Raw genomic sequence first — 24,411 nt, 5'->3', positions numbered from 1 at the left:
TGCTCGAGATATTCAGCATATCATGGAGGTTTGTGTAGAGAATAACAAAGTCAAAATTCGTTGATTACTTTTTTTATCATCTGTTCTGAAGAAAGTACTGTATTATGCATTTAAATAATTGAATCCTCAATTGCTGCCTGATCTATTGAGCATTTCCAGCATTTGTAATATTCTGCTTTGGTGAGGTTTTTTGAAATTTTAATATTATAACACATTCACCAATTGTTTGGAAAGAGAAAATTAAGATAAGTACCTCAATTAAAATGTTGGCATATATGATTTAACCATAACATTTGTACGAGTAATTTTGAGATATTGTCTAATATCCAGATTTACCTTAGATGTTTTTCTCTCAACGATCTAAAATCCTTTTTTTTTTGATGGAAAGGAAATTTGATGCATTTAAATATATTGGCTACTATTTTTATTTTATTTATTGTTATTAGCCCAAAATATTTGTTTGATCATAATAATAGCATTTTATCTGATTGGAAAAAGAGTTAATTTATATGGCAGCCTTGAGACATTGAAATTTGTTTGCAAATAAAACAAGACCTTTTGCAATATATTCTTAACCACATTCTTTCACATTCTCCACAGGCAATGGCTTTCAAAGTCCAAAATAGTCCCCCTTGGTATTGATGAAACCATAGATAAAATAAAAATGATGGAAGGTCGAACTTCTTCCATTCGGAAATCTGTCCGCGTTGCTTTTGATCGAGCAGTGCTCCATCAAAGTAGAGTCCAAGGTGAACAAACGAGTGACTTTAGTGACGTTGATTGAAAATGTGACGGGCTTGGGAGATGAACCCCTCTGGTTGAAGTTAAAACCAAGAAACTTTGCAAAACAATTTCTCAGAGAGAATGTACTTTCCACTGTTGTCTCAATCATTGGTTCAGTAGTTGTGCTTAACAAATAATGGCACCTACTTATTCACTGCCAGCTGTAATAATGTTTTTCATACATAATTTCCTTTTGTGTAAACATTCAAACTTTCCGCTATAATTTTTTCAACAGGATTAACTTGTTCATAGTGTTTATAACTCATGGAAAAAAAAACTGTATATACTTGTATATTGCTACACACCGTAAATTATTCGGTTAGTCAAAATTGGTCGCCATCTGTCCTGGTACTTTGTTGTTTTTATATATAATCTAAATGTTCTGTAACTTATTAAATGAACATAAAGAAAGCTGTTCATGTAACTAAGTACCATGCTACAGATAATTTTGGTGCAGCGTATACTGAAAAAGTTCATGAACAAAATCAAGATAACTTAAAATGGTGTGCAATAGAGCAGTAAAATGAGCTTTTATATTTCTCTTACCAAAAGACTCTTTGTTTCTCAACTATATCTTGGATTGGTTTGTGTTTCATAATATAAAAAATCAAACACATGTATGCTTGTTCATTGGAATACAGTTTCCCCAGTATATCTGTCACTCTAGATTTCAATCAAAAAATCCATTAGCTAAATATTTGTAAATATAATAACTGCTATATTAAAATTTGCAGTCCTTTCAAGTATATGGAAAAGATCTGGGTCTCTGGATTTTAACCACAAACATTAGAGAATCAACAACCCTATCCAGTTTGATCAATTTAGGCAATCTAACCAGGGACTAATATTGCACTGTGCATGGATTACTTTAAAGATTGCATTCTATTGCTGTACTGATTATCTCTTTTTTTTTAATACATTTTCATTTTTCTGTCTTCAATTTGGAGGAAATCTCACCTTTGAACAATATTAAATGAACACCTTGCTTCTGTCTTGCTGCTTTAGGTTGATTCAACTCATGGTGCTGAAAAAGAGGATTAACCAAAATGTAACATAGTCCTAATTATCTTTTGAAATAATATTTGGTGAAGGTATGTTTTATGGGAAACTGGGATGTTAGTTTGATTTTGCATATTTATGAAATGCAGCATTAAAAAAATCCCATAAGATCATCTTTACTGCCTGAATCCCTGAAATGCAGGAGTGCTTGTTGTACTAAGTGGTTTTGTAGCCTGTGTATAATTGTATATGAATTCACTTCAAACTTGTAACTTTTTTACTTTGTTGGGAGGGGTGATTTAATATTACATTTCTTTCCTGCTGTGATTTACTATGGGACCTGTACACAAATTTTTTAAAACAATTTGTGCCTGCATTGTTTCTTAATTTATTGTAGAAAGTGTACAGATTTGCTTTGTAGTAACTTTTATAAGCAACGGAACTGGTTTGAAACTGAAATTTGTAAAGTGTTAAAACAATAGAACAAATGTTTGGTTGACCACAGGCACATCCGTTTAAACCTACTTTGGGAAGGAATAAATGTGATGCAATCTGTTGCATATTCCTTAAAGTGCATAATTGTGTGTGTTTGGGGGCTGTTGGGTGTTTATAACAGAAGTTACATCCGCAGATACCTACCATGGCAGTCAGAATCTTGGTGTGTTTTATACAGTGTGTTTGTAAATTGAACTAGTTTTTACATTTTCTGTTGATTGGAGATGTACATGGATTTTCTTTTGGATATGGAATAGGTCATGGGTGCTGTTTTAATCATATTAATTTTGATTCTGTGAACCGTTACATTATTCCCAGTGTTTCGAAGTAAAATGACGTATAATTATTTGGAAATTTACTGAAGTATGTTAAGTAACTGAAATTATTTTAACTAACAGTCTTAAGAATTCTCTGACCTAAAATGTGTTATTTACTGTAAAACCCATTTGAAGTATGATTTCTAAAACTTTTTTTAGGCCTATCTTAGGTTATGAAGACCTCTTGACTATTTACCAGATACAGAAACAAATTGGAAAGATATTTGATGCCATTCCTTTCCACCCAACCTCCTGCTCCCCCACCCCCTTCTCCTGGTACTTTCCTTGCACTCCCTCACAGTGGGCATCTAGGGACCTCAACAGCTCTTTCAGGCGAGTCGGAGGTTCGCATGCACCTCTTCAAACCTTGTCTACTGGATTCAGTACTCCTGATGTGACCTCCTTTATATCAGCGAGACCAAAAGTATAATAGATGACTGTTTGACCATTCACATGCACTCTAACTGATGAGATCTACTGGACCCCCTGGTTGCTAACCATTTTAATTCCCATTCCAACCTTTCTGTCCATGGTCTCCATTGCCAGCATGAGGCCACACACAAACTGGAGAAACTGCAACTTGTATTTGGCTTGGAATTCAATTGAATTGAAACTATGTGTCAGGTCCCCCTTTGTTCTTCCCCCTCTCCCCCTCCTTCACGGCTCTCCCCTCATGCCGGGCCCTCCATTCCTCCTCCCTCGCAGTGGTCCCCCCACGCCAGATCCCCATTGCTTTTCCCATCCCTCACGGCCGGGTCCTCCTTTGTTCCTTCCCTTGGCAACGGCGTCCTCACTTCTGCGTGTCTGTCCTCGTCCGTCAGTCATTGCCATCATTGATCGCCGCACTGGCCTCTCCACTAACGGCAGGTTCTCCAGCTTGGGTAGTTTACAATCAATTGCATGCATTGTCATTTTTTTTGGTAAACCCAGCATATGCAGTTCCTTGTTCCTCAGTGCTGCAGCAACACAAAGGGTCAGGCAGCATCTGAGTAGAACATGTATAGAACATTCTTGTTGAGACCCTTCTGGCTGATTTGGGTGAGGGTGAAGAAAGCTGGAAGGGCTTAGAAAGCTCGAACATTGAAATCACCCATTCAGGGCCAGATTTAGATGAAGAGAGGCCCTAAGATATTTCACTTACTTATGAGCCCCCCCCCCCCCCCCCCCCCCCGACTAGAGGACCATGACTACCCAACAGTGACAGTATGACACTTTTAGATCCTACTGTATGTTGTCATTAAACAGTTGGTTTTAAAATACATATTGGATTCACCGCGGAGCAGGTGATGCCTAACCTGGATCGCAGTTTGAAGCTCTGGAGTGTTGGGCCTGCTGCTTCAACATCATGGAGCTGTGGTTTGCGGAGCTCCCAGCCTCGGGCCGTGCTGATTTTAATATCGCGGAGCCCTGGGAACCCTTTGCCGAGGGCCGCCAGCGTGAATCTCCACCCAGCTCAGCCTGTGGACTTCGGGAGCCGCGGTCTCCGGTAGGAAGTGGCCGATTCGGAAGTCTAAGCTGCTGAGAATGTTCTCCCGTTCCGACGTCGGATGGTGACCCCGCAAATTTCATTACCAATGGCCATGAGGGGGGGGGGGGGGGGGGGGTCCAAGAGGGGGGGGTCCGTTGGAGACGGGGAAACGGGATCATCAATGGGGGCGAGGACTCCTTCCCATGGAAGAACGGTGTGAGGCAGAGGCGACGGAAGAAGAGCTCCAAATCGCGGCAGGTGCGGAACTCATTGAGGTGGGGACGGACGGGGACAAAGGTGAGACCTCTGCTGAGGACAGACCATTTGGTATCAGAGAGGGGGAGGTCAGGGGGGAAGGTGAACACACGGCAGGGATGGTGGTTGGGACCGGAGGAAGGCAGGTGAGTGGACTGAGGCCGAGGCGATGTTTGATGGGGGGGGTGGTGGGTGGTCAGGGGGTAGGGGGGGTATGAGGACTAGTGTGGGGGGGGGGGGTGGGGAAGAGCTGGGGTCACATAGTTTGAGGGGAATGGGGAAGACCCAGTGGAACAGCCACTGAGATTGCTAGGGTTTTGGGACGCACTAGGACCCAGCGCAGTCAAACCCGGGGGAATTGGAGTCTGCAGCGTGGATGTTTCAGGCCCGGTGCTGAGTCCAGGCTGCAGGTAACGCAATGGCTGCGGGCTGCTGGAGGGCGGTGGAGTGGCGAGGGTCAGCAGGCAAAGAGTAGGAGGTACCGGTGGGCAGATGGTCGGCGAGGTTCGACGGTCCAGTGAGGCAGCGAAGTGAGTAGGCCCCCCTAGATCTCGAGGCCCTAAGCTCAAGCTTGTCTAGCTTAGACGTAAATCCAGCCCTGGACCCATTTCTCCCATTCTGTCATTACAACCCCTTCTCCCTTCCATCTCTATCCCTCTCTCTGGCTTTACACTTCTCTCCTCTCGTTTTCATCCTCTAGCCTCTGTCACTTATTCCACCCATCTGCCAATCAAAACTCCTCTCATCTAGATCCAACTATCACTTGCCAGACTCTATTCCACCAAAACCTTTTTTTTCACTTTTCCTTCCCCCTTGCTACAATCCCTCTGAAAAGGTATTGTAAATGCAATTTTGTTTTCACCACATTTTGTTTACAGGAAGAGTTACACGTTGTAAAGGAGTTAAGTCTGACAACACTGTAACTTTACTGAGTCTTTAATAAAGGCACATGTTTAACACGTCCCAGTACTGACTGCATCTAGTCTTCAGGCGTACTGGAACCAAGGGAGGAGCAAGGGGAAGATATCACTGTTATACTGAGATGACTGGGCGTGGTTAGTGGTATTGAGGTAGCTACATTATAGGTTGCATGCATAAACCATCTACATCCTTTCCCTTAGAAATCTAAAATTGAAGTTATAACAGTGGCAGTGTGAGTATACAACACATGCAAATTTAAACGAAATCACCGTAACGGACAGGAGGTTTGACAATCCGACCCGAGTGTGTGCGTATAGCACCATCACCCTCCCCACCAGATAGAAGAGGAGGCGGAGCAGTAGCAGCCGGGAAGGAGAAAGTCGGCGGAGACTCAACTGGGAATGCGGGAGGTGACCCAACCGGCACAGGTGAGCCAGGAGGAGGAGAGGGGGAGCGTGCAGGGGATGAGATCATTCACCCGGAATCAGGAAGCGCAGAGGGAGGAGAACGTGGCAAGCGAACTGACTGGGGCATGCAGGGAGCTGCGGGGTAATTAGTAATGACAGGCTAACAGGTGCTGGCGGCTCCGGCGGTAGACAGTCCCATCAAAGTCCACCAGGTAAGATCTCGGGGAATCGTCCACACCAACAACGGTTGCGAGTCGGGAGAATCCGATGGCGGTCTGCATGCGGACGGCCTGACCAGGCAGTAGTGGTGAGAGCGGGCGGCAGGACTTGTCGTGGGAGCGGCGCTGTATCTCATGCTTGTGAGCAATCCGTTGCTGGACGGCGGCAGGCTGGAGGACCTTGGGCACCAGGGATTGTTGGGCGATCGGCATCGGTGGGCGAAGCATGCGGGACATCAGTCGCTGGGCAGGGGATTGCATGGTAGGGTCCCGTGAGATGTTGCGAATGTTTAGAAGACCCAGGTAGAAGTCACCATTGGAGAGACGAGACTGCTCGAGCAAATTCTTAGCACTGCGGACAGCTCGCTCGGCCAGGCCTTTGCTCTGCGGGTAATCGGGGCTGCTGGTATAGTGAGTGAACTTCCACTTCACAGCGAAAGCCTGGAATTCTGCACTGGTGAACTGACGGCCGTTGTCGGTCTGCAAGCGGACCGGGGACCCAAAGGTAGCAAAATGTCTGCACAGCTTACTGATAACCATTTCAGAGGTGATAGCAGGGAGACGGTCTACTTCGAACCAGTTGGAGTATGTCAATCAACACCAGGTAGTGCTTGCCTCGCCATTCGAATATGTCAGCAACCAGCGAGGTCCAGGGCATGGCAGGCGCAGGCTGCTGCAGAAGTGGCTGCTGCTGGTGTGGGGTAAGAGTGTTGCAATCAGGACAGGAGGCTACTCGGGCTTTAATGTACTTGGCCATGCCAGGCCAATAGTATTGTTCTTGGGCATGTGAGATGGTGGCATCGGCTCCGGGATGCCCCATGTGGGCAGCGTTGTAGTACAAGTCATATAGGGAGGCAGGGACGACCACCTCGTGACCCTTGATGATGATACCGTCCCGGAGCACAAGCTCGTCGTGGACCAGAAATAAAGGGTGGGCGCCCGCAGGCAGCTAGGTGCGTCTGTTGGGCCACCCCCGCTGGATGACAGCTGCGAGCTGTTGCAGGTCGGAGTTGTTGGCAGTGTGCTCAACCAGGCACTGCAGCTGTTTAGAGGGAACAAAGTTGACATTCAGTACCTGCAGATCCTCCTGCTCGTAGGGGTGCCTGTCACAGGAGGACCGGGGGGCCCTGGACAGCTCGTCGACCACATGCATCTCGGTGCCCCTCTTGTACACGATCAGAAAGTCGAACCGCTGGAGCTGTAACATCATGCACTGGAGTCTAGCTGGAGCGACATGGAAAGGCTTATTGAGGATGGTCACCAAGGGTTGATGATCCATCTCGACGGTGAACCTGGTACCGAAAAAGAAGTCCTTGAACTTGGAGCAGGCGAACACAACCGCAAGAAGCTCCTTCTCGATTTGTGCATAGCGCTGCTCAGTGTCTGTCATGGTACGCGAGGCATAAGAAATGGGCTGCAGCGAGCCGTCATCATGGAGTTGCAGGCAGGCAGCGCCGAGTCCGAAGCGGGAAGCATCACACGTAACTACAATAGGGCGTTGCAGATCGAAAAACTTGAGAGTCGGTGTGCTAATCAACTTTGTTTTGAGACGGTCGAAAGCCTGCTGGTGTTGGGGAAACCAGGGCCAGGCAATGTCTTTTTTCGTCAGTTGCCTCGGGGTGCGCTCAGCTCGCTGAGATCGGGTATGAACTTTCCCAAGTAGTTGGCCATGCCCAGAAAACGCTGCAGGCTGGTCACGTCGGTCGGGGCAGCCAGCTCGGAGATAGCGTTGGTCTTTTGCGGATCAGGTTTCAGCCCGTGTGCTGTGAAGATGTGGCCAACATAGGGTACTTCAGCTACACGGAACTTGCACTTTGACGGGTTAAGTTTTAAGTTGATTTGGCGAGCGTGGTCTAGAATCCGTCGGAGGTTGTGGTCGTGCTCAGCAGCATCTTTCCCATAAACCAGGATGTCATCCACGATAATGGCACACGGCAGGTCAGCAAACAGTTGCTCCATGGAGCGTTGAAACACTTCGCTGGCAGGGTTGATGCTGAACGGCATCCGCAAAAATCTGAATCTTCCGAAGGGGGTGCCAAAAGTGGTTAAGTCTGAGGTGTGTTTGTCTAGAGGTATTTGCCAGAATGAGCTCCTGGCATCAAGGACAGAGAACACCGTGGCCTGACCGACCTGGGCAGCAACATCTTCTACAGTCCTCATAGGGTAGTGAGGACGTCTTATTGCCAGATTTAAGTCTTTGTGGTTGATGCACACCCGTATCTCGCTCTTACCCTTCTTCATGGTGGCAACCATGGTGGAGACCCACTCGGTGGGTTCGCTGACAGCTTCAAGCACTCCCATGTCAACCATGTTCTTCAGCATGGCTTCGACCTTGCTCTTCATGGCAAACGACACCCTGTGTGGAGCACGGACCACTGGTACAACCGACGGGTCAGTTGCGATCTTGTATACAAGGGGCAGCTTACCCAGTTCATCATCGAATAGGTCAGGGTACTCGGAGAGTGGATCCAGCATCACCCGCACTTCGTGGACAGTACGGTCAAAGGACACCAGCCCGAGATCCTGACACGCCTGATTGCACAACAGAGTTACACAGTCACAGTCAAGAATGAAAAACGACAGGTCACGCGAAGATTTCTTCAGCACGCAGTGGAAGGTGGCCCTCCCCACAGGTTTTAGCTCCTCTCCCCCATAAGCACGCAATATGGTGCGATCGGCAGTTAACAGCTCATTATTCCTTATCTTCCTTAACAGGGATGTTGACATAACATTCACCTTCGCCCCCGTGTCGAGCTTAGCAGTGAAGGACTTGTTGTTGACAGTGACAAGCACAGAAGGATTGGGGAGGCGAGATTGATTATGAAGGAGAGAATAAACACTGGCGTCTTCCATGGAAATGCTGGGTTCAGAGTCGAGGGCAGTGTCGACAGAAGACTGAAGCAAATTCGTTATCAACTTGTTGAAGGTTGTTTAAAACTTATCTGGGAGCTGGAGGAACGCTCCCACGGGAGCGACAGGCAGCTGAGAAATGGTTCATCTTCTTACAGAAATTACAAGCGTTCCCAAATGCTGGGCATTGCGACTGCATAGAGTGGACATAGTTGCAGTTGGGGCACTTCTTGACAAACGGGACCCGAGCGGCATAAGTCAGCCGCGATTCAGGGCGAACGTTGTCTTGCTTGCGACGGGGCATAGCAACACCAGTCAGATTAATAGCCCGATTATCAGATCCCCTCTGCCTACGTGGCGGGTCAACCACCTCAGCTATACGGCATGCATGCATAGCCTCAGTCAGGGTGAGATCCGGTCTTCCCAGCGGCTCTGCTCGTAGCTTCTGGTCTAGCATGCCGGTGATCAGAATATCTCTGGTGAGCTGATCACGCATGTTCTCGAAACTGCACCGCTGAGCAAGGTAGCGCAGGTCAGCGATAAAACATTCAACAGGTTCATCAGGCTGCTGCTTCCTTGTGAAGAATCTAACCCACTCCAATATACGGTTGGAGGGGAAGTCACAAATCTCCGCAAACTTGCGTAAGAGATATACCGGGTCGTTGGCAGATTCCGCCGGCTCGACGACCTGGTCGTTGTCATCCAGGACCGCTGGATTGTATGTGAAAGTCTGAGCCTGCTTCATAGCATCGGGACCGGCAAGGTTCAGCAGGAGTGAGGCTATGACCGTATCAGGGTCGTTTCGGTGCACGATGCTGATGAAGTGGTTGTAGTCCATCACGAAAGTAGCCCATCGCTCCGCAATGTCAGCGTCAAAGACAAGGGGAGAGGGCTTGCGGCACGAGAATGCCATGTTAAATGGGGAATTAAACACTAGTAAAACTAGGAGCAAATAAAACCCGATAAACAGGAGGTGCGCGTTTAACTTACTGACACCATGTAAAGGAGTTAAGTCTGACACACTGTAACTTTACTGAGTCTTTAATAAAGGCACATGTTTAACACGGCCCAGTACTGACTGCATCTGTCTTCAGGCGTACTGGAACCAAGGGAGGAGCAAGGGGAAGATATCGCAGTTATACTGAGATGACTGGGTGTGGTTAGTGGTATTGAGGTAGCTACATTATAGGTTGCATGCATAAACCATCTACATCCATCTACACACATCTCAAACAATATCCTGGGGGGTGGGTTCCTGAATGATACAGTTATAGTTGTTCAAAGACTAACCATATTGCTCCCCAAAACATGTCCCTGACCTAATTGTTCTTGAAATTGGTTTGAAAATGGTAATTGTACTTCCTTACCACTAATGTCTTCAGTCACCTAGCTCTAATCACAAACATTTCTCAAAAATAATACCATCAAAAACAAAAGACCCCCAATTTTTCTCATAGCATTTCAAAGGCATCTGTTCCAGAAAATCTGAGGCTCCATAATGCAAGGCTTATTAATTAATGTACATGAAAGCATTTGTTTCTATCCATTTTAAAATTTGCTTCCAGTCTCTCCTTGAAGCACAGCACTGTCCTCCATTACATCCACCCCAATCCCACAACCGGTCCACTCAAGCCTTTCTTTTGTAGGACGTGAAAAAATCCATTCTTCCCATCTGCAAAATCCCATTTTACCAGCCACAGTTGCCCACCTCCTGGATGCCTTCCCATTGAATGTGCAGCCCACTCATTTACACTCTTTGCAATGTTGACCACAGACCTATGGGAACCTTCTTTCATGAGAAAGTACTGTATTCTGTTTAATTTTGAGATGGAGGTAAGTCCCCTTTACATCTTGTGTTCCCGTCGAGTAGTGGGGCCAAGCTCAACAGTAGGCCCAACTCACCCAATGGAGTCGTCCATGAGAGGATCTTGCAGTCGGTGCCAGAGGTCGTATGGGCCTGCATTGGGTGCCGAGAGAATGGCGTGGAAAAGAAAGAGGGACCATTGAATACTTTGTAACTGTCGGCACCCTACTTTGTGCATGGTATGCAAAACAAAGAATTTCACTGTGACATGTCACATGTGTTAAATAATCAATCTCCATTCACCACTCCCAAGAATATTGATCCCCACCATGCTTATATGTCTGATCTGATCACCTGTTATCAGCCTTCGCATTATAGCACGAAGCTCTTGCACCTACCTGCCAATCACTCAATCAGAACCATCACCCACACTCCCAGTACCCCAGTGCTGACCTTCCCACCCACCCACGCAACCTATAGCAAATGATCCATTTGTTCAATTTCCCTACACCAAACCCAGATTTTTGAGATTCATTGTGTACGTCCTCCACTGGCACTGCAAAATAGTCAAGCATAGGGGTAAATGTGGGGCAATAGTCTCATTGTGCAAATGGATAGTAAATGACAAAGAGCCAATTGAGTCTGTCCAGTCTGGAATTTGTTCAAGGAGATCCCTCTAAGTTACATTGCATTTCTTGGGATCCACAGTACTTGTCAATGTCTCTATGTTACAACACAGATGCAAGGAGGAACACAAATGACTATCAGGTGATTCACAATGTAAGATTATGATTTGACAGCATTTTATTTTTCACTTAAACAGGGTCATCTAACACAAAGTATTGTGCTTCACAATCTAATATCTAGTTAGCAGTTTTCACTTCAAAGATAAATTAATGGGAAATAAATTGATGAATAAGAGAAATTGAGTAGAAAGATGCAAAAAGGGGGGCTTACACTTAGCAATTATGAAATTGAAGATTTAATGACTAACTTCTTAAAAATAAATTACAACCTCCAGCCCATGGCATGAATAACTGGCTATCATTACATATATTTAGACTGCCTTCAACAGTTTGATTACAACATCAGCCAGTAATTATTTTTCAGCAACACACTGAATTTTACTTCACGTTTGCTTCTGAGCCTCGTTCTCCTGATCTCCTGGTGCAAATGTCGATAGGGAAATTGGGGGAAATGTATTTCTAGGCTATTCGTCCACATGGCTAGGTTTAGCAACGAAAAATGCCTTTGTTAATCTTTGTATATTTCATCAAAATGAATGTGGCTTCTCACAAGTCATCTTACCGACATACATACAATTTGTTTTGAAATCAGTGATACTGCCACGGACCTCAGGATTTTCCCCAGTCTCATTCATATGTTAATTTTGGGTGAACAGCTAACATGGAATTTTAAGCAAAGGGGTAGAATCTGAGGAACGGTCTTGACCTGGAACATCACCTATTCATGATCGCCACTGTGTTAATGTAATCTCAGATTTGAAACATTTATCAATTAGTGCACTACTGATTTTGTAAACAAGAGAGAGGTTAATAATAAGGCTGTTTCTGGAATCCTTTGACTCAATTCACATTGTTAAAATAGATGTCATGTTGAATTTCTTATTAACTGTTAATCTTTAATTTGCGGAGATCAATCAAATTGATAAGCATTTCAGAATCCAATTATGTTTGACATGCCATGGTAATGACACTGCTTGGCACTGAATAAGTAGAATTTCATTTAACTGGGAGATTTTAACTTGATGGGCTTTTATTCATTTTATATATTCAAAATATTGATATTCTGAAATCGTTAAAGACATGTTTATCTTGGCATTGTTCAAATGAAACAAATCTTCCAATGTTACAGGACAATTCTATGGTGTCTTGGTGTTCTGCGGCCAGTGTATTGAATGCAGTTTAGTTATCCTTCCCTCAGAAACCTTACTCTTCCCTTGAAGGGAGGGCAACAGTGATAGCAAAACTGTTACATAGAACAGAACAGTACAGGGACAGGTCATTTGGCCCACCATGTCAGTGCCAAACATGATGCTGATCAATCTAACCCTATCTGCCTGCACATGGTACATACTCTTTCATTCCATGGCCATTCTTGTGTCTGTCTAAATGCCATTTCCATCCCCCATCTCCTCTCCATCCACCTCCCCTCTCCCCCCTCCCTCCACCTCCCCCCGCCCCCTCCCTCCACTCCAGAGTCGGCTACAGTGGGTTTGACGTCAATGAGCGTAGCTTGACTTCTGATATAGGTGCTGGCGTAGTTGTCGCCAGGTTAACGTAGGTTGTCACCAGGTTAACGTACGTTGTCACCGGTGCTGACAGCGGGGTTTTTTTGTTGTTGTTAAAAGTAAATGATTTTATTTCAAATTTTATGTCGAAGGGGGTCCAGTCGCAGGTTTTTCGGTGACCAGCTACGACTATGACGGTCGCCAGCAGTCGTCTAAAAATAACCTAAGTGGGACAGGCCCATAACCAGCTGACCATTAAAAGACTCGCATGTAAGTTGTGGATTTACCCCTGCACAGCCACTCCCAATTTACTTTTCTAAGAACTTGCCTAATATTGTTGTAATTAGCTTTCTCCAAATTTTGCATTTTCACCTGAGAACTATTCTTACCCTTATCCAAAACTAATTTAAAACTTATGAAATTGTAACCACTGTCTCAAAATGCTTTCATGCTGAAATTTGAAACCTCATGCAGGGCTCATCCACCAATATAAAGTCTAGTATGGACTCTTCCCCAGTCGAAATATTGACACGTTGTTTTAATAAATACTCCTGGATGCATGTAACAAACTTAGTCCCATTTAAGACTATGGAATTAAGGAAGTCCCACTCAATATTGAGGAATTTTAAATCGCGCACGACAACACCCTGTTTTGTAGGGTTTTCCATGATCTGCCTACATATCTGTTCCGCTATCTTCTGATGGCTGTTCGGAAGCCTGCAATGCAATCCCACCACAGTGATTGCACTTTTCTTATTGTTGAGCACTATATGGCCTCACTGGTTCAGACCTCCAAGATGTCCTCTCTTCGCGCAGCTGTGGCATTCAGTATTGCAACAGTTTTACTTTTTTACATTCCTCAGTTTCATCACATCTGAAACATCTAAACCCTGGAGCATTGTGTTGCCAGTCCTGCTGTTATTTCAGCCGTTGTATGAGAAGAGCAAGGATCGCTGAGGCATGTATTTACTAAAGTTTAAGGGGTGTGTAATGGAGTATGCAGATTACAGACATGGTGAGATAGATTGGATCTGGGAAGATTGTTTTCCCTGGCAGTGGATCCTGTATTGTGTTTCAGGACACAGAGTATGAGATTTACCACTGATTAGGAAAAAAAAATCTTCACTTGGAGGATGGTGAACTTGTCAAAATCACTGGCACTCAAAACCGTGGATGCCAAGTTAGTGCATATATTTAGGAAGGAGATTAAGATTTCTCAACACAAAAGTTGTCATGGTGAATGGGATGAAAGTAGGAATATAGTGTTAGATGGAGGATCCGTTAGAAGATAATAACCTGCCCTTCTATATCTATATGAACACTATCAAGCAATGGAAATTCTTTAATTGAAAAATATTGAATTATTAAATTCAACAATTACAATAAAAATGTGCAGACCAAGCTTTGTTATAGTTGTTTTAAATGAAAGGTATAATTTATGATTCTCAACAAATAAAACACGTTTAAATAATGTGTTAAAGCTGTGGTATATTGCACATAATTACGGATCAGAACATTCAATGTCCTGATTTATCATATATACAAATAGCTAGAAATCAGCAAATATTAAGTGAAAATCAATTGGCTGGTTATCATGAGTCTCCATTCTGATCTTCATTTTCTGAATGGTACGGAAAGTTGTGGATGGACTCATAGCAACAATTGGTCTCTCTTAGGTGGTAAATTATTCAGACATTTGTCTAAGTAGGTGGGATTATGCACAGCTTCATGCATGTTGCATAGCTAGCAAGGCTTGTCATTAAACACATTTTCACTAAATTAAGATTCCACTTTAGTTGCTGTAAAAACCTAATACAAAATAACACAACATTTTGAAGGGAGTGATTTCAAACAAATTAACCATCTATTCTATTGTACTGGAGGAATTTAAATAATTTACATGAATCTGTTATTCTTAATGGTAAAATTAGAGAGGAATGTCTGAGAAGAAGCTCTGAAGGTCTCTGTGAGTGAGCTTGCATGCATTTAGAAGCCACCCCCTTCAACCATTCTCATCCAAATAGTGGCCATGGTGCTAATTACCTGAAAGAAATAAAAATCTGCCGCTACACTATGTTTAAAAAGAACATATTTATGCCCAAGCACCAATGGGAACCATAATAATGGGGAGAGAGATGGAAAGAGGAAAAAATGTAAGAGATTGAGATTAATTTAGTAATTCTGAGTTTCCCAAATTAATATTGGGAACACAATCCTGTTTTCTAAAGAGCAGAGGACTCATTAATGAGGTCACAATATTCAAGTGAGCCACCAGGGATATTGCCACACAGGCCAGCAAGTGAGAATTGAGTGTCATCCACTCCAAGTACTGATCCAATTGGATTCCATGGGCTTTATTGCTTTTTAAACAGCTAAAAGATACGTTTACAGATGAAGCCAAATTGAATAGTAAAAGTATTTTACAAATGTTGCAGGTTCCTTATGATAAAATAATCACTAATTATTTTGACTAGTTAGAAACTGAGCATGCTGCTGCAAAGGAACATTGGTGATCTTTTACTGTTGGTGTGGCATATTCTTTTCATTAATCACTTTTTTGCAACCCAATCTTTTACCTGCAAGGTTATAGAAACTGACAATGACACATTGAGTCTGCATGAGACCCATGTGTAGTTAATTAACTACATGAGTCCACTACTTTATTACCTGTCATCCTAAAATTAGCATGGGGGAAAACAATTAATTTATGTTATATTTCATTGTATGCTTTGTTTTAATGTTCATTCTAATGGTTCACTGCCGTCCTATTACATAGTCAATTCAATTTAAGTTGTAAAAAAAAGATTCACTGAACACTTAGCTCATCTTTATTACAGCGATATAAAGAAGTTTTATTCATAGGCTGACAATGTATATTTCTAGCAGTTTCCATTTATCGAGTACAACAAACTGACTTTGTAAAATTTAGTAGGAAAGAAATATAACTTTTAAGAATTTCTATCACAGCTTTGTGACCACATTATGAATTTTTACCTTAAAATATATTCTTCAAACATTACTTATTTGTCATAGGATGAGAGTAAAGATGGCAGGTGTTAGCCATCCAAATTTATCAAAAATACAATGCTATTGTGTTAGCACAGTGAGTATCAAGGTGAAACAGTTTGACATCAACAGTAAGATTTAATCATCTATGATGCGCTGTGGGAAAGTATCTAATGCTACTTGATAGGGAACAAAAGATAACATTCCTGATAACTGTTCAGTTTGTTCTGAACAGTTATCAGGTAACAGTCTGTGTGTGTGTGTATATATCTGTGTGTGGGTGTCTGTCAGTGTGCGCGTTGGTGTGTGTCAGTGTGTGAATGAGTTGGTATATGTGCGCCTGTGTGTGTGTGTGAGAGTGTTGGTGCTTGTGTTGCTGTGTGTGTGTGTGTGTTTTGGTGTGTGTGTGCAGTGTGTGCAGTCTGTGTCTGCAACTTTTTCCACACAGAGTGGTGGGTACACCAACACACTTTTTTGGTGTACCCACCACTCTGTGTGGAAAAAGTTGCTTCTCGGCTTCCTCTTAAATCTTTCACCTTAAACCTATGCCTTCCAGTTCTCGATTTCCCAACCCCAGGTAAAATACTGTATTCACTTTATCTACAAAACCTATACCCTCTAGTTCTTGATTTCTCAATGCTAGGAAAAAGACTGTGCATACACCCTATATATGCACCTCATGATTTTATACACATGATTTTATATGTGGGGTTGGGGGGAGGGGGGGGGGGGGGGGGGGCTCTCATGCTGGCAGCTCTCAGGCTGAGCAGCTCTCGGGCTGGGCGGCTCTTGGGCTGGGCAGCCCTCGAGTTGTCAGCTCTCGGGCTGAGCGGCTGGAATCTCTCACTCACGGACTCTGGACTTAGCCCCGCCTCCGAGGATTTATTCTCCTCACCCCGGTGATTGACAGCGGGTGCCGGAAGGGGCGTTACCTTCATAGTGACTGACAGGCAAGAAGACCAATCTGCTGATCTCACGATTTTTAAACCTTCATAACTTTTGTAATATTCCACCAATTGGAACAAAAATTGGTGCGCTTGGAGCAGAGGAGAACAGTGAGTAAGGTGGCGAAAAAGTCCTAGCAATATAGGGTACCATTTTTGCACAAATTTAAAAAAAAAAAGACAAGATGAGAATTTTAGTAATAGTATAGATAGATGCCAATGCCAAAAAACTGCTGGTGTTGAGAACAGTGACATAAAAACAGAAAGTGCTGGTGATATTTTTCAAGCCAAGCAGCATATCTGGTGAGAGAATCAGAGTTAATGTTTCAGATTCTGTGGAAAGTTAATTGGCTTGAAATGCTAACTCTTTTTAGGTTTTACTTCAGAGATACAGCAATGAAACAGGCCCACCGAATCCACGTCAATCATTGATTATTCTTTCACAAATGATCTATGCTATGCTACTTTCTCCCCACTCCCTACACACTAAAACAATTTCCCAGAGGCCAAACCCACATGTCTTTGAGGTGTGGGAGGAAACTGGAGCACCTGGAGGAAACCCAAGCAGTCACAGGAAGCACCTACAAACTCCACACAAATAGCACCCAAAGTCAGGACCTGGAGCTCGGGCATTGTGAGGCTGAAGCTCTATCACAAAATATAGTAGAATTAAACCATTCGGCCCATTGAGTCTACTCCGCCATTCAATCATGGCTGATCTCTGCCTCCTAATCCCATTTTCCTGCCTTCTCCCCATAACCCTTGACACCCGTTCTAATCAAGAAACTGCTGCCATTGATGTCACCTGAGCTACTGAGTATCTCCAGCATATTCTGTTCTCATTTTTTTTAAATGCAGCAATTGCATTGGTAGATATATACAATGACAATTCTCAAAGGGTTGGTGCAACAACATGGGGAATATTGATTCCTCCTTTCATGTACGATCATTTTCTAAGATGGAGAATATGCATTAATCAAGTGTTAGTACTAAATTAGCACAATAGTCTGCTCGATCGGTGCATGAATAATTCATGCTGATGGATGATGTGCTCATCTAACGCAAACATAAAAATCCGCCAGAGAGTTACAATCGTGTTAGCAACTTTTCAAGCAGAAAAGTTTGCCTGTTCATTTTAATTGCAGTATGAATATTTTCTGTTGATCTATTCTAACTAGGTGACAGTGTTCACGATGTAAGCTTTCAGACATTTTTCAAAGAATCTCTCTAAGCTTTTTTGTGGTTATTGCAGAGCTGAACAGTGATGGACTATCTCTGGTATATCCAGAACAGTTCTGCCTCTAGAGGCACTGAGAGGGTACCTAGATGATGTGCAAAAAAATGTAGATTACTATTTTTCATAGTTTCGGTTTGACGGATAAAGGTAATGGGAAGTTGTGTATAAAGCATTAAAATAATGGACCTTCCCATAACTCCTGAGTTTCCCTCCCTGACTCTTAGTCTGATGAAGGGTCTCGACCCATACACTAATCCTACACATGTGAGACAATTTACGGAAGCTAAATTAACCGTCAAACTTGTACGTCTTTGAAGTGTGGGAGGAAACCAAAGCACCCGGGGAAAACCCACGTGGTCATGGGGAGAACTGACAACCTCTGTACAGACAGCACCCATAGTCAGTATTGAACCTGGGGCTCTGGTGCTATAAGGCAGAAACTCTACTGCTGTGCCACCGTGCCTCCCTTGATGGTTTGATGGTCATGTGATAGGAGTAGAACTAGGTCATTCAACCCATCAAGTCTATTCTGCCATTCAATCATGGCAGACCTATCTTCCCCCTCCTAACCCCGTTCTCCTGCTTTCTCCCCATAACCTCTGACACGCATACTTATCAAGAATCTATCTATCACTGCCTTAAATATGTCCACTAACTTTGCCTTCACACCCTTCTGTGGCAAAGAATTCCACAGGTTCACCACCCTCTGACTAAAGAAATTCCTCAGTAGACAAAAGTGCTGGAGAAACTCAGCGGGTGCAGCAGCATCTATGGAGCAAAGGAAATAGGCAACGTTTTGGGCCAAAACCCTTTTTCAGACTGAAAAGAAATTCCTCCTCATTTCCTTCCTAAAAGAATGTCCTTTAAATCTAAGGCTATGATATCTTTCCTAGACTCTCCCACGAATGGAAGCATCCTCTCCACATCCACTCTATCTAATGTTTGATGGTTTGTGCAGATTCAGTGAGCTGATGGGACTGTTTCTGGGATATGTGACTCTTCTGGTACTGTAGGCCTTAACTGTATATGTTAATAAGTGTACATGACTGAGTCAGTGTGAATGGATGATAAAATAGTGTGATGATGATAAGCTCGGTCAAGTGCATGTTATTTCAAGGATGCTTTATCAATCCATTGCTGTTAGCTGCAGATTCAGCTGCTCGGTGCAATTGATGAGCCGATTGATGGAAAACCCTGTAACAATAGAAATTGAACATAGAACACAAAACAGTACAGCACAGGAACAGGCCCTTCGACCACCACGTCTGTGTCAAACATGATGTCAAGATCATAACAAGGAGTGAGAGGAGATTGAAGGAGATCATGAACACTGGCATCATTTTAATGGGTCAAAATGAATGACATTTTGTGCCAAAAATACCCTAACATTGAAGGACTATTCAGAAGCTTGGCAACAGAGGGGAAGCAGCTATTCCTGAGTCTGGTGGTTCACGCTTTTAAGCTTCCATGCCTTCTGCCAGATGGGAGCAGAGAGAAGAATGAACAAGTCTTTGTGAATGTTCGCTGCTATTCCGAAGGATTGTGAAGTGTAGATGGAGTCAATGGTGGGGAGACAGGTCTGTGTGATGGACTACACCGCGTCCACAACTCTGCAGTTTATTGCGGCCTTGGGCAGAGCAGTTCCCAAGCTAAGCTGTGGTGCAGCATGGCAGTATGCTTTCATTGGGCATCTGTAGAAGTTTCCAAGATTCTTTGGAGACATGCTGAATTTCCTCAGATTCCTAATTAATTAGAGGCTAACTTCAGATCCATGTTGTCATTTCAGCTTCACTTCCCCTAAATTGTCTAACCTATGTCAAGTAAGAGCTGAGCACTTGAAGTCCTGAATGATTTCTTCATGCTTATAATTTATATGGTTATAGAAAGCAATATGAGAGGAAGCTCATGTTCCACTTCAAATTGTTCATATTATCTTGGAGAAAAGAATTAAAACAAGAAGTGGGTGGGGGAGAAGAAGCTTGAATGACAACAGACAGTTTACCATGGGCTGCAACTATTCTGAGCCAGGTCCACTCCAGGACGTGTTCCTGAATAATGATTGGAAGTGGAATCGTGGCTAATTGTTCCTTTCTCTTGACTTTGAGTGCTGAAGCTTCTATGAAGTAATTGTCATTTAAGTTGCGATCATCTAACAGATCACATATTGGGCAATGAATTTGCTATACTTTGTTTATAATTCTTTTTTTTTTTAATGAAGTGATGTGACTAAAGACTGGGGTTAAATTCCTGTGGCGCTGTGGTGAAACTTCAATTATATTGCTTCACCAGCCTGTCTGGGATTTTCCTTGGAGGTTATGGCAGACTATTTGGAGAACTGCTGTGAAAATTTAGCTCCCATTGTACAAGAAGATAATGTCCAAATTACTTGAGGGTGTTTGAGTAGCAAAGAAACGCCGCCCGTCCACATCACACATCTCTTCATCGTCTTTGCAATTGGGAACCTGAAGCTAATCAGTTACCTGGAATGATATCTGTGCAAGATCATTAAAAGCCAAAACCAAAGAACATCTGTTTGCTTACATTATTTATAGGTAAGTTAAAACAAAATGAGGCTGCATAAATTTTAGATTAGTCTATGGACACCATCAACTATTTTGTTTCATATTTTGTTTTTAGTGACAGTAATTCAACAACTCAGAAATTATGTTAATCTTAACTCAATTTGCATTATTTTATTCCAATTAAGCAATTTGGAGTTACTTACAGCATTGCCTCGAGAACTTAAACCTAATAAAACCTGGTGTAAATCTTTCACTCAGGTGTTTTGAATTGAGATGTTTTAATGGAGAGTATGTGCAGACTCCAGGTGGTGAAAGTTGAATCTTTAGACCTGATGTTAATCTCTTGTGATTGAAAAAATAGGATGTGCAGAGGTTAAATAGACACAATATGTTTCCCTCCCTAATAACATGTGTCCCATACACCAAAGCTGGTGTACCGTAGCGGGTGTGTTTGGGACAGGTATTGCAATCAATGGGAAAAGCAGCAAAGTGAACACAGTGAAAGCTCAAACAAAGTTGCACTTCTGATTCCCAGCATTTTCTCTGCAGCCATTCTTGAAAAGAGGAACAACATTTGTCATCCTCCAGTCTTCCGGCACCACTCAAGTATTTAAGGACGACTCGTAAATTTCACCCATGGCTCCCGCAATTTCCCAACTAGTTTCCCACAATGTCCTCGGATATATCATATCAGGCCCTGGAGATTTGTCTACCTTCAAATATGACAGTACCTTCAGTACTTCTTCGACAGTAACCCTGACTGCTCTCAAGACACTTTGCTCCAATTCCCTCCGTCCTACTATCTCTTCGATAAATATAGAGGAGAAATACTCATTTAGGACCTTGCCCATCTCCTGTGGCTTCACACAGAGGTGACCCTTTTGATTCCTGAGAGGTCCCCACTAGCGGCCATACAGGCGACCATAATTTGATTTTGTCCATATTGGAAAATATACAAAAAAACACTAGACACAGTAACTAAGCATGAATGGCGTCAAAAGTACATTAAACAGGTTAGAAATAAAATACTAATAATGGAGAGAAAGAAGAAAATATTAAGTTTGTGAAAATTCTTAAGGGATAGGAGAGGCTTGATGCAAGAAAAATGTTCCCGATTTTGGGTGAGTCCAGAACCAGTGGTCACAGTGTAAGAATAAGGAGTAGGCCATTTAGGACCAAGATGAGGAAAAACTTCTTCAGCCAGTTGTGAATCTGTGGAATTCTCTGCCTTCAAGTTCAAGTTTGCATTTATTGTCACTTAAGCAACGAAGGTACAGTGAAATTTGAGTTACCATACAGCCATACTAAGTGAAAAGAACACAAAACACACATAAACTAAATTTAGCATAAACATCCACCACAGTGGAATTAACATTACTCACTGTAATGGAAGGCAATAAAGTTCAGTCATCTTCCTCTTTGTTCACCCATGGTCGGAACTTTGAACCCTCCGCACTTGCCGTTACCGACGGTCCGACGTCCAAGCCCTCTCGTCAAGATGATCGACATACCGACATCAGGATGGATTGGAACATTCCGTGGCAATGAGCTCCCAAGTCGGCCATTTCCTACCGGAGACCGCGGGCTTCACGGTGTTAAAGTCCACAGGCCTCAAGGTCGGAGCTCTTCTTCTGGCGATCTTCGGCAAATGATCCCCGGCTCCGCGATGTTAAGTCCGTGCCGTGCCCGCAGCTTCAATCTCTGGGCCGGTCTCCAGGAAAGGCCGCACCATTCCACGTTGTTGGGCCACAGGGGAGTGGGGCAAAGATGCGACACAGAGAAAATTGCGACTCCGTCTAGGTAAGTGACTGAAAAAAAGTTTCCCCCTTTCCCCCCCACCCCCCACATAAACGAATCTTGATTTCTTTTTTGGGAACCATTTTTAGCAAGTTTATCAAAAAGGTAATGAGGGTCATCAATTAATTGCCTGAAAGGAAGATGGAAGCAAAAGCTTTGTCGTTTGGTGCTTACCAGGGTCACATTCTAAGAGACCTGCGTAACTTGCAGGGCTACAACTAAGATCTGTGAATTAGGATACTAAAATGGCCTGCATCTGCATGTGAATTCCTGAGATTTTCCGTATATTTCTGCAACAACTTGCAATTGTACATAAATTTAACATTTATTAATTCATATTTGTCATTATTCCAACATTGCAGTTAACAAAAACAATGGGTCTGAAGATCAGGACCTTCCTAATTTTTGGTCCAATGTGAAGATGACAAAAATGGTGGTTCAAGGCATGCTTTGTTGGATTTTTGCACATCAATTAACAATCGCCGACTTTTTTCGGAGCTGGTTGCACCTCTATGTGGAGCAGGTTTATTTCAGGCACGCCAGTGAGATGGATGATAACATTCTTGACTTCTGTCTCATTTTATCAGCATGCTCCTTCATACCTTGGGCAGCACTTCAATGATATACAGGAGTTTGGAAAGAGAGGTCATAAAGCCTAGAACAGTATAGCACAGGAACAGACCCTTTGGCCCACAATGTTTGTGTGAAACATGATGCCAAGGTAAACTAATCTCATCTGCCTGTGCATGCTCCATAACTCCCCATTCACTGCCGATCCATGTGCCTATTTTAAACTGGGTCTCATTAAAATGATCTCTATCTTTTCCAATAGGCTCTTTAGTTGTAATCTGTCCTTGCTGACTGCTGGCTTCCATCTGCAATAGGAGAGACTCCATTTCATGATCTTGATTTCTGCTACATGTTTGTAAGCCATGTAACTTTGTACACATTTTGCCAAAAGACATACTAACTATTTGAAACGCCACACAGAATCACTGACTCTGGCTCAGTTTCCCAGAGGAAATAAATTATATGTGTAATTGCATAAATACTATTTCCTATTTTTAAAGCATTTGTGATGCTCCCAGATATCTTGATTAATTAGATAAAGAGTATCAAATATATCACGAGATATTTGCTTTGTCCTTTCAATAGCAGAGTATCAAATTGCAGCAGGAATTAAAAAATATATACAGTAAAAACTGGTAATATAGAGTCATAGTCATACAGTAGGGAAACAGGCTCTTTGGTCGCACTTGCCCATGGCGACCAAATGCCCCATCTACACTAGTCCCATCTGCCCCCATTTGTCCCATAAACCAACTAAACCTTTCATATCCATGAGCCAGTTTGAATGCCTTTCAAATGTTGTGATAACACCTACCTCAACTACCTCCTCTGGCAGCTTGTTCCATATACTTATCATCCTTTCTGTGAAAAACCAGACCCCTCAGTTTCCTATTAAATCTTTCCCCTCTCACCTTAAACCTATGTCCTCTGATTCTTGATTCCCTTAGTCTGGGTAAAAGACTAGGTGCATTTACCCTCGGTATTCCCTTCATTGCCTTATACACCTCTATAAGATCATCTGATAATATCTTAACTAATTTCAATTTGGTCCTGGGCTCCAATAACTCAGACGCTCAAGGATCTGAACATAAAAAAATGTTAATGGTTTCTTCAAAAAACAAAGGATGTGATGTATCCGAGGAAGTAGTGAGAGTGTTTGCATTGATTGGAAGAGGTACAGATATCCATATGTAATTCCTTGTTGAAGTGTCTGCCATTAACTTTATCTTATTTTCTCAAAATTATTCAAAACTGAGTTCCGCAGCCAAAGTTTATTCCTAGTTTTGCATGTTAACAGTAGGTAAGGAGAAAGTTCCAATTTCCAACAGAGTTGTTGGTTTCTCACAAGGTAGCAATCACTCCTGTTTTAACTAGGACATCGCGGCTGAGAGAACAGACAGATTTTGTTTGGTGAGCCACACATAAATTATAATTACTGGTAACAGCAAGCTTAAGCGCCAGGCAACAGTATCAATCTCATGCTAGACATTTCAGAGGAGAAACAATGGGAGATTATGCCCAGGAAGTTTTGGAGATGTATGAGCATGCAATGCAGCAGAGGCTACAT

At 43.1% G+C, this 24,411-nt stretch overlaps 1 protein-coding gene across 5 annotated transcripts in view; it reads left to right on the top strand.

The window, feature by feature from the left end:
* The window catches only part of brd1a (bromodomain containing 1a), a 40,764-nt gene extending 38,409 nt beyond the window's left edge, over positions 1–2,355 (top strand). For all 5 annotated transcript variants that reach the window (XM_055653046.1, XM_055653050.1, XM_055653048.1 and 2 more), the window contains exon 13: positions 601–2,355. In XM_055653046.1, coding sequence (XP_055509021.1) covers positions 601–784 — 184 coding nt within the window. In that variant the 3' untranslated portion in view covers positions 785–2,355. The remainder of the gene's footprint in view (positions 1–600) is intronic.
* The last annotated feature ends 22,056 nt before the right edge of the window (positions 2,356–24,411 follow it).

This window comes from Leucoraja erinacea, chromosome 22 (genome assembly GCF_028641065.1).
Source record: "Leucoraja erinacea ecotype New England chromosome 22, Leri_hhj_1, whole genome shotgun sequence".
NCBI classification, from domain to species: Eukaryota; Metazoa; Chordata; class Chondrichthyes; order Rajiformes; family Rajidae; genus Leucoraja; species Leucoraja erinaceus.
Note: the sequence above shows the minus strand (reverse complement) of the source record. Positions and strands in the feature narration are given on the sequence as shown.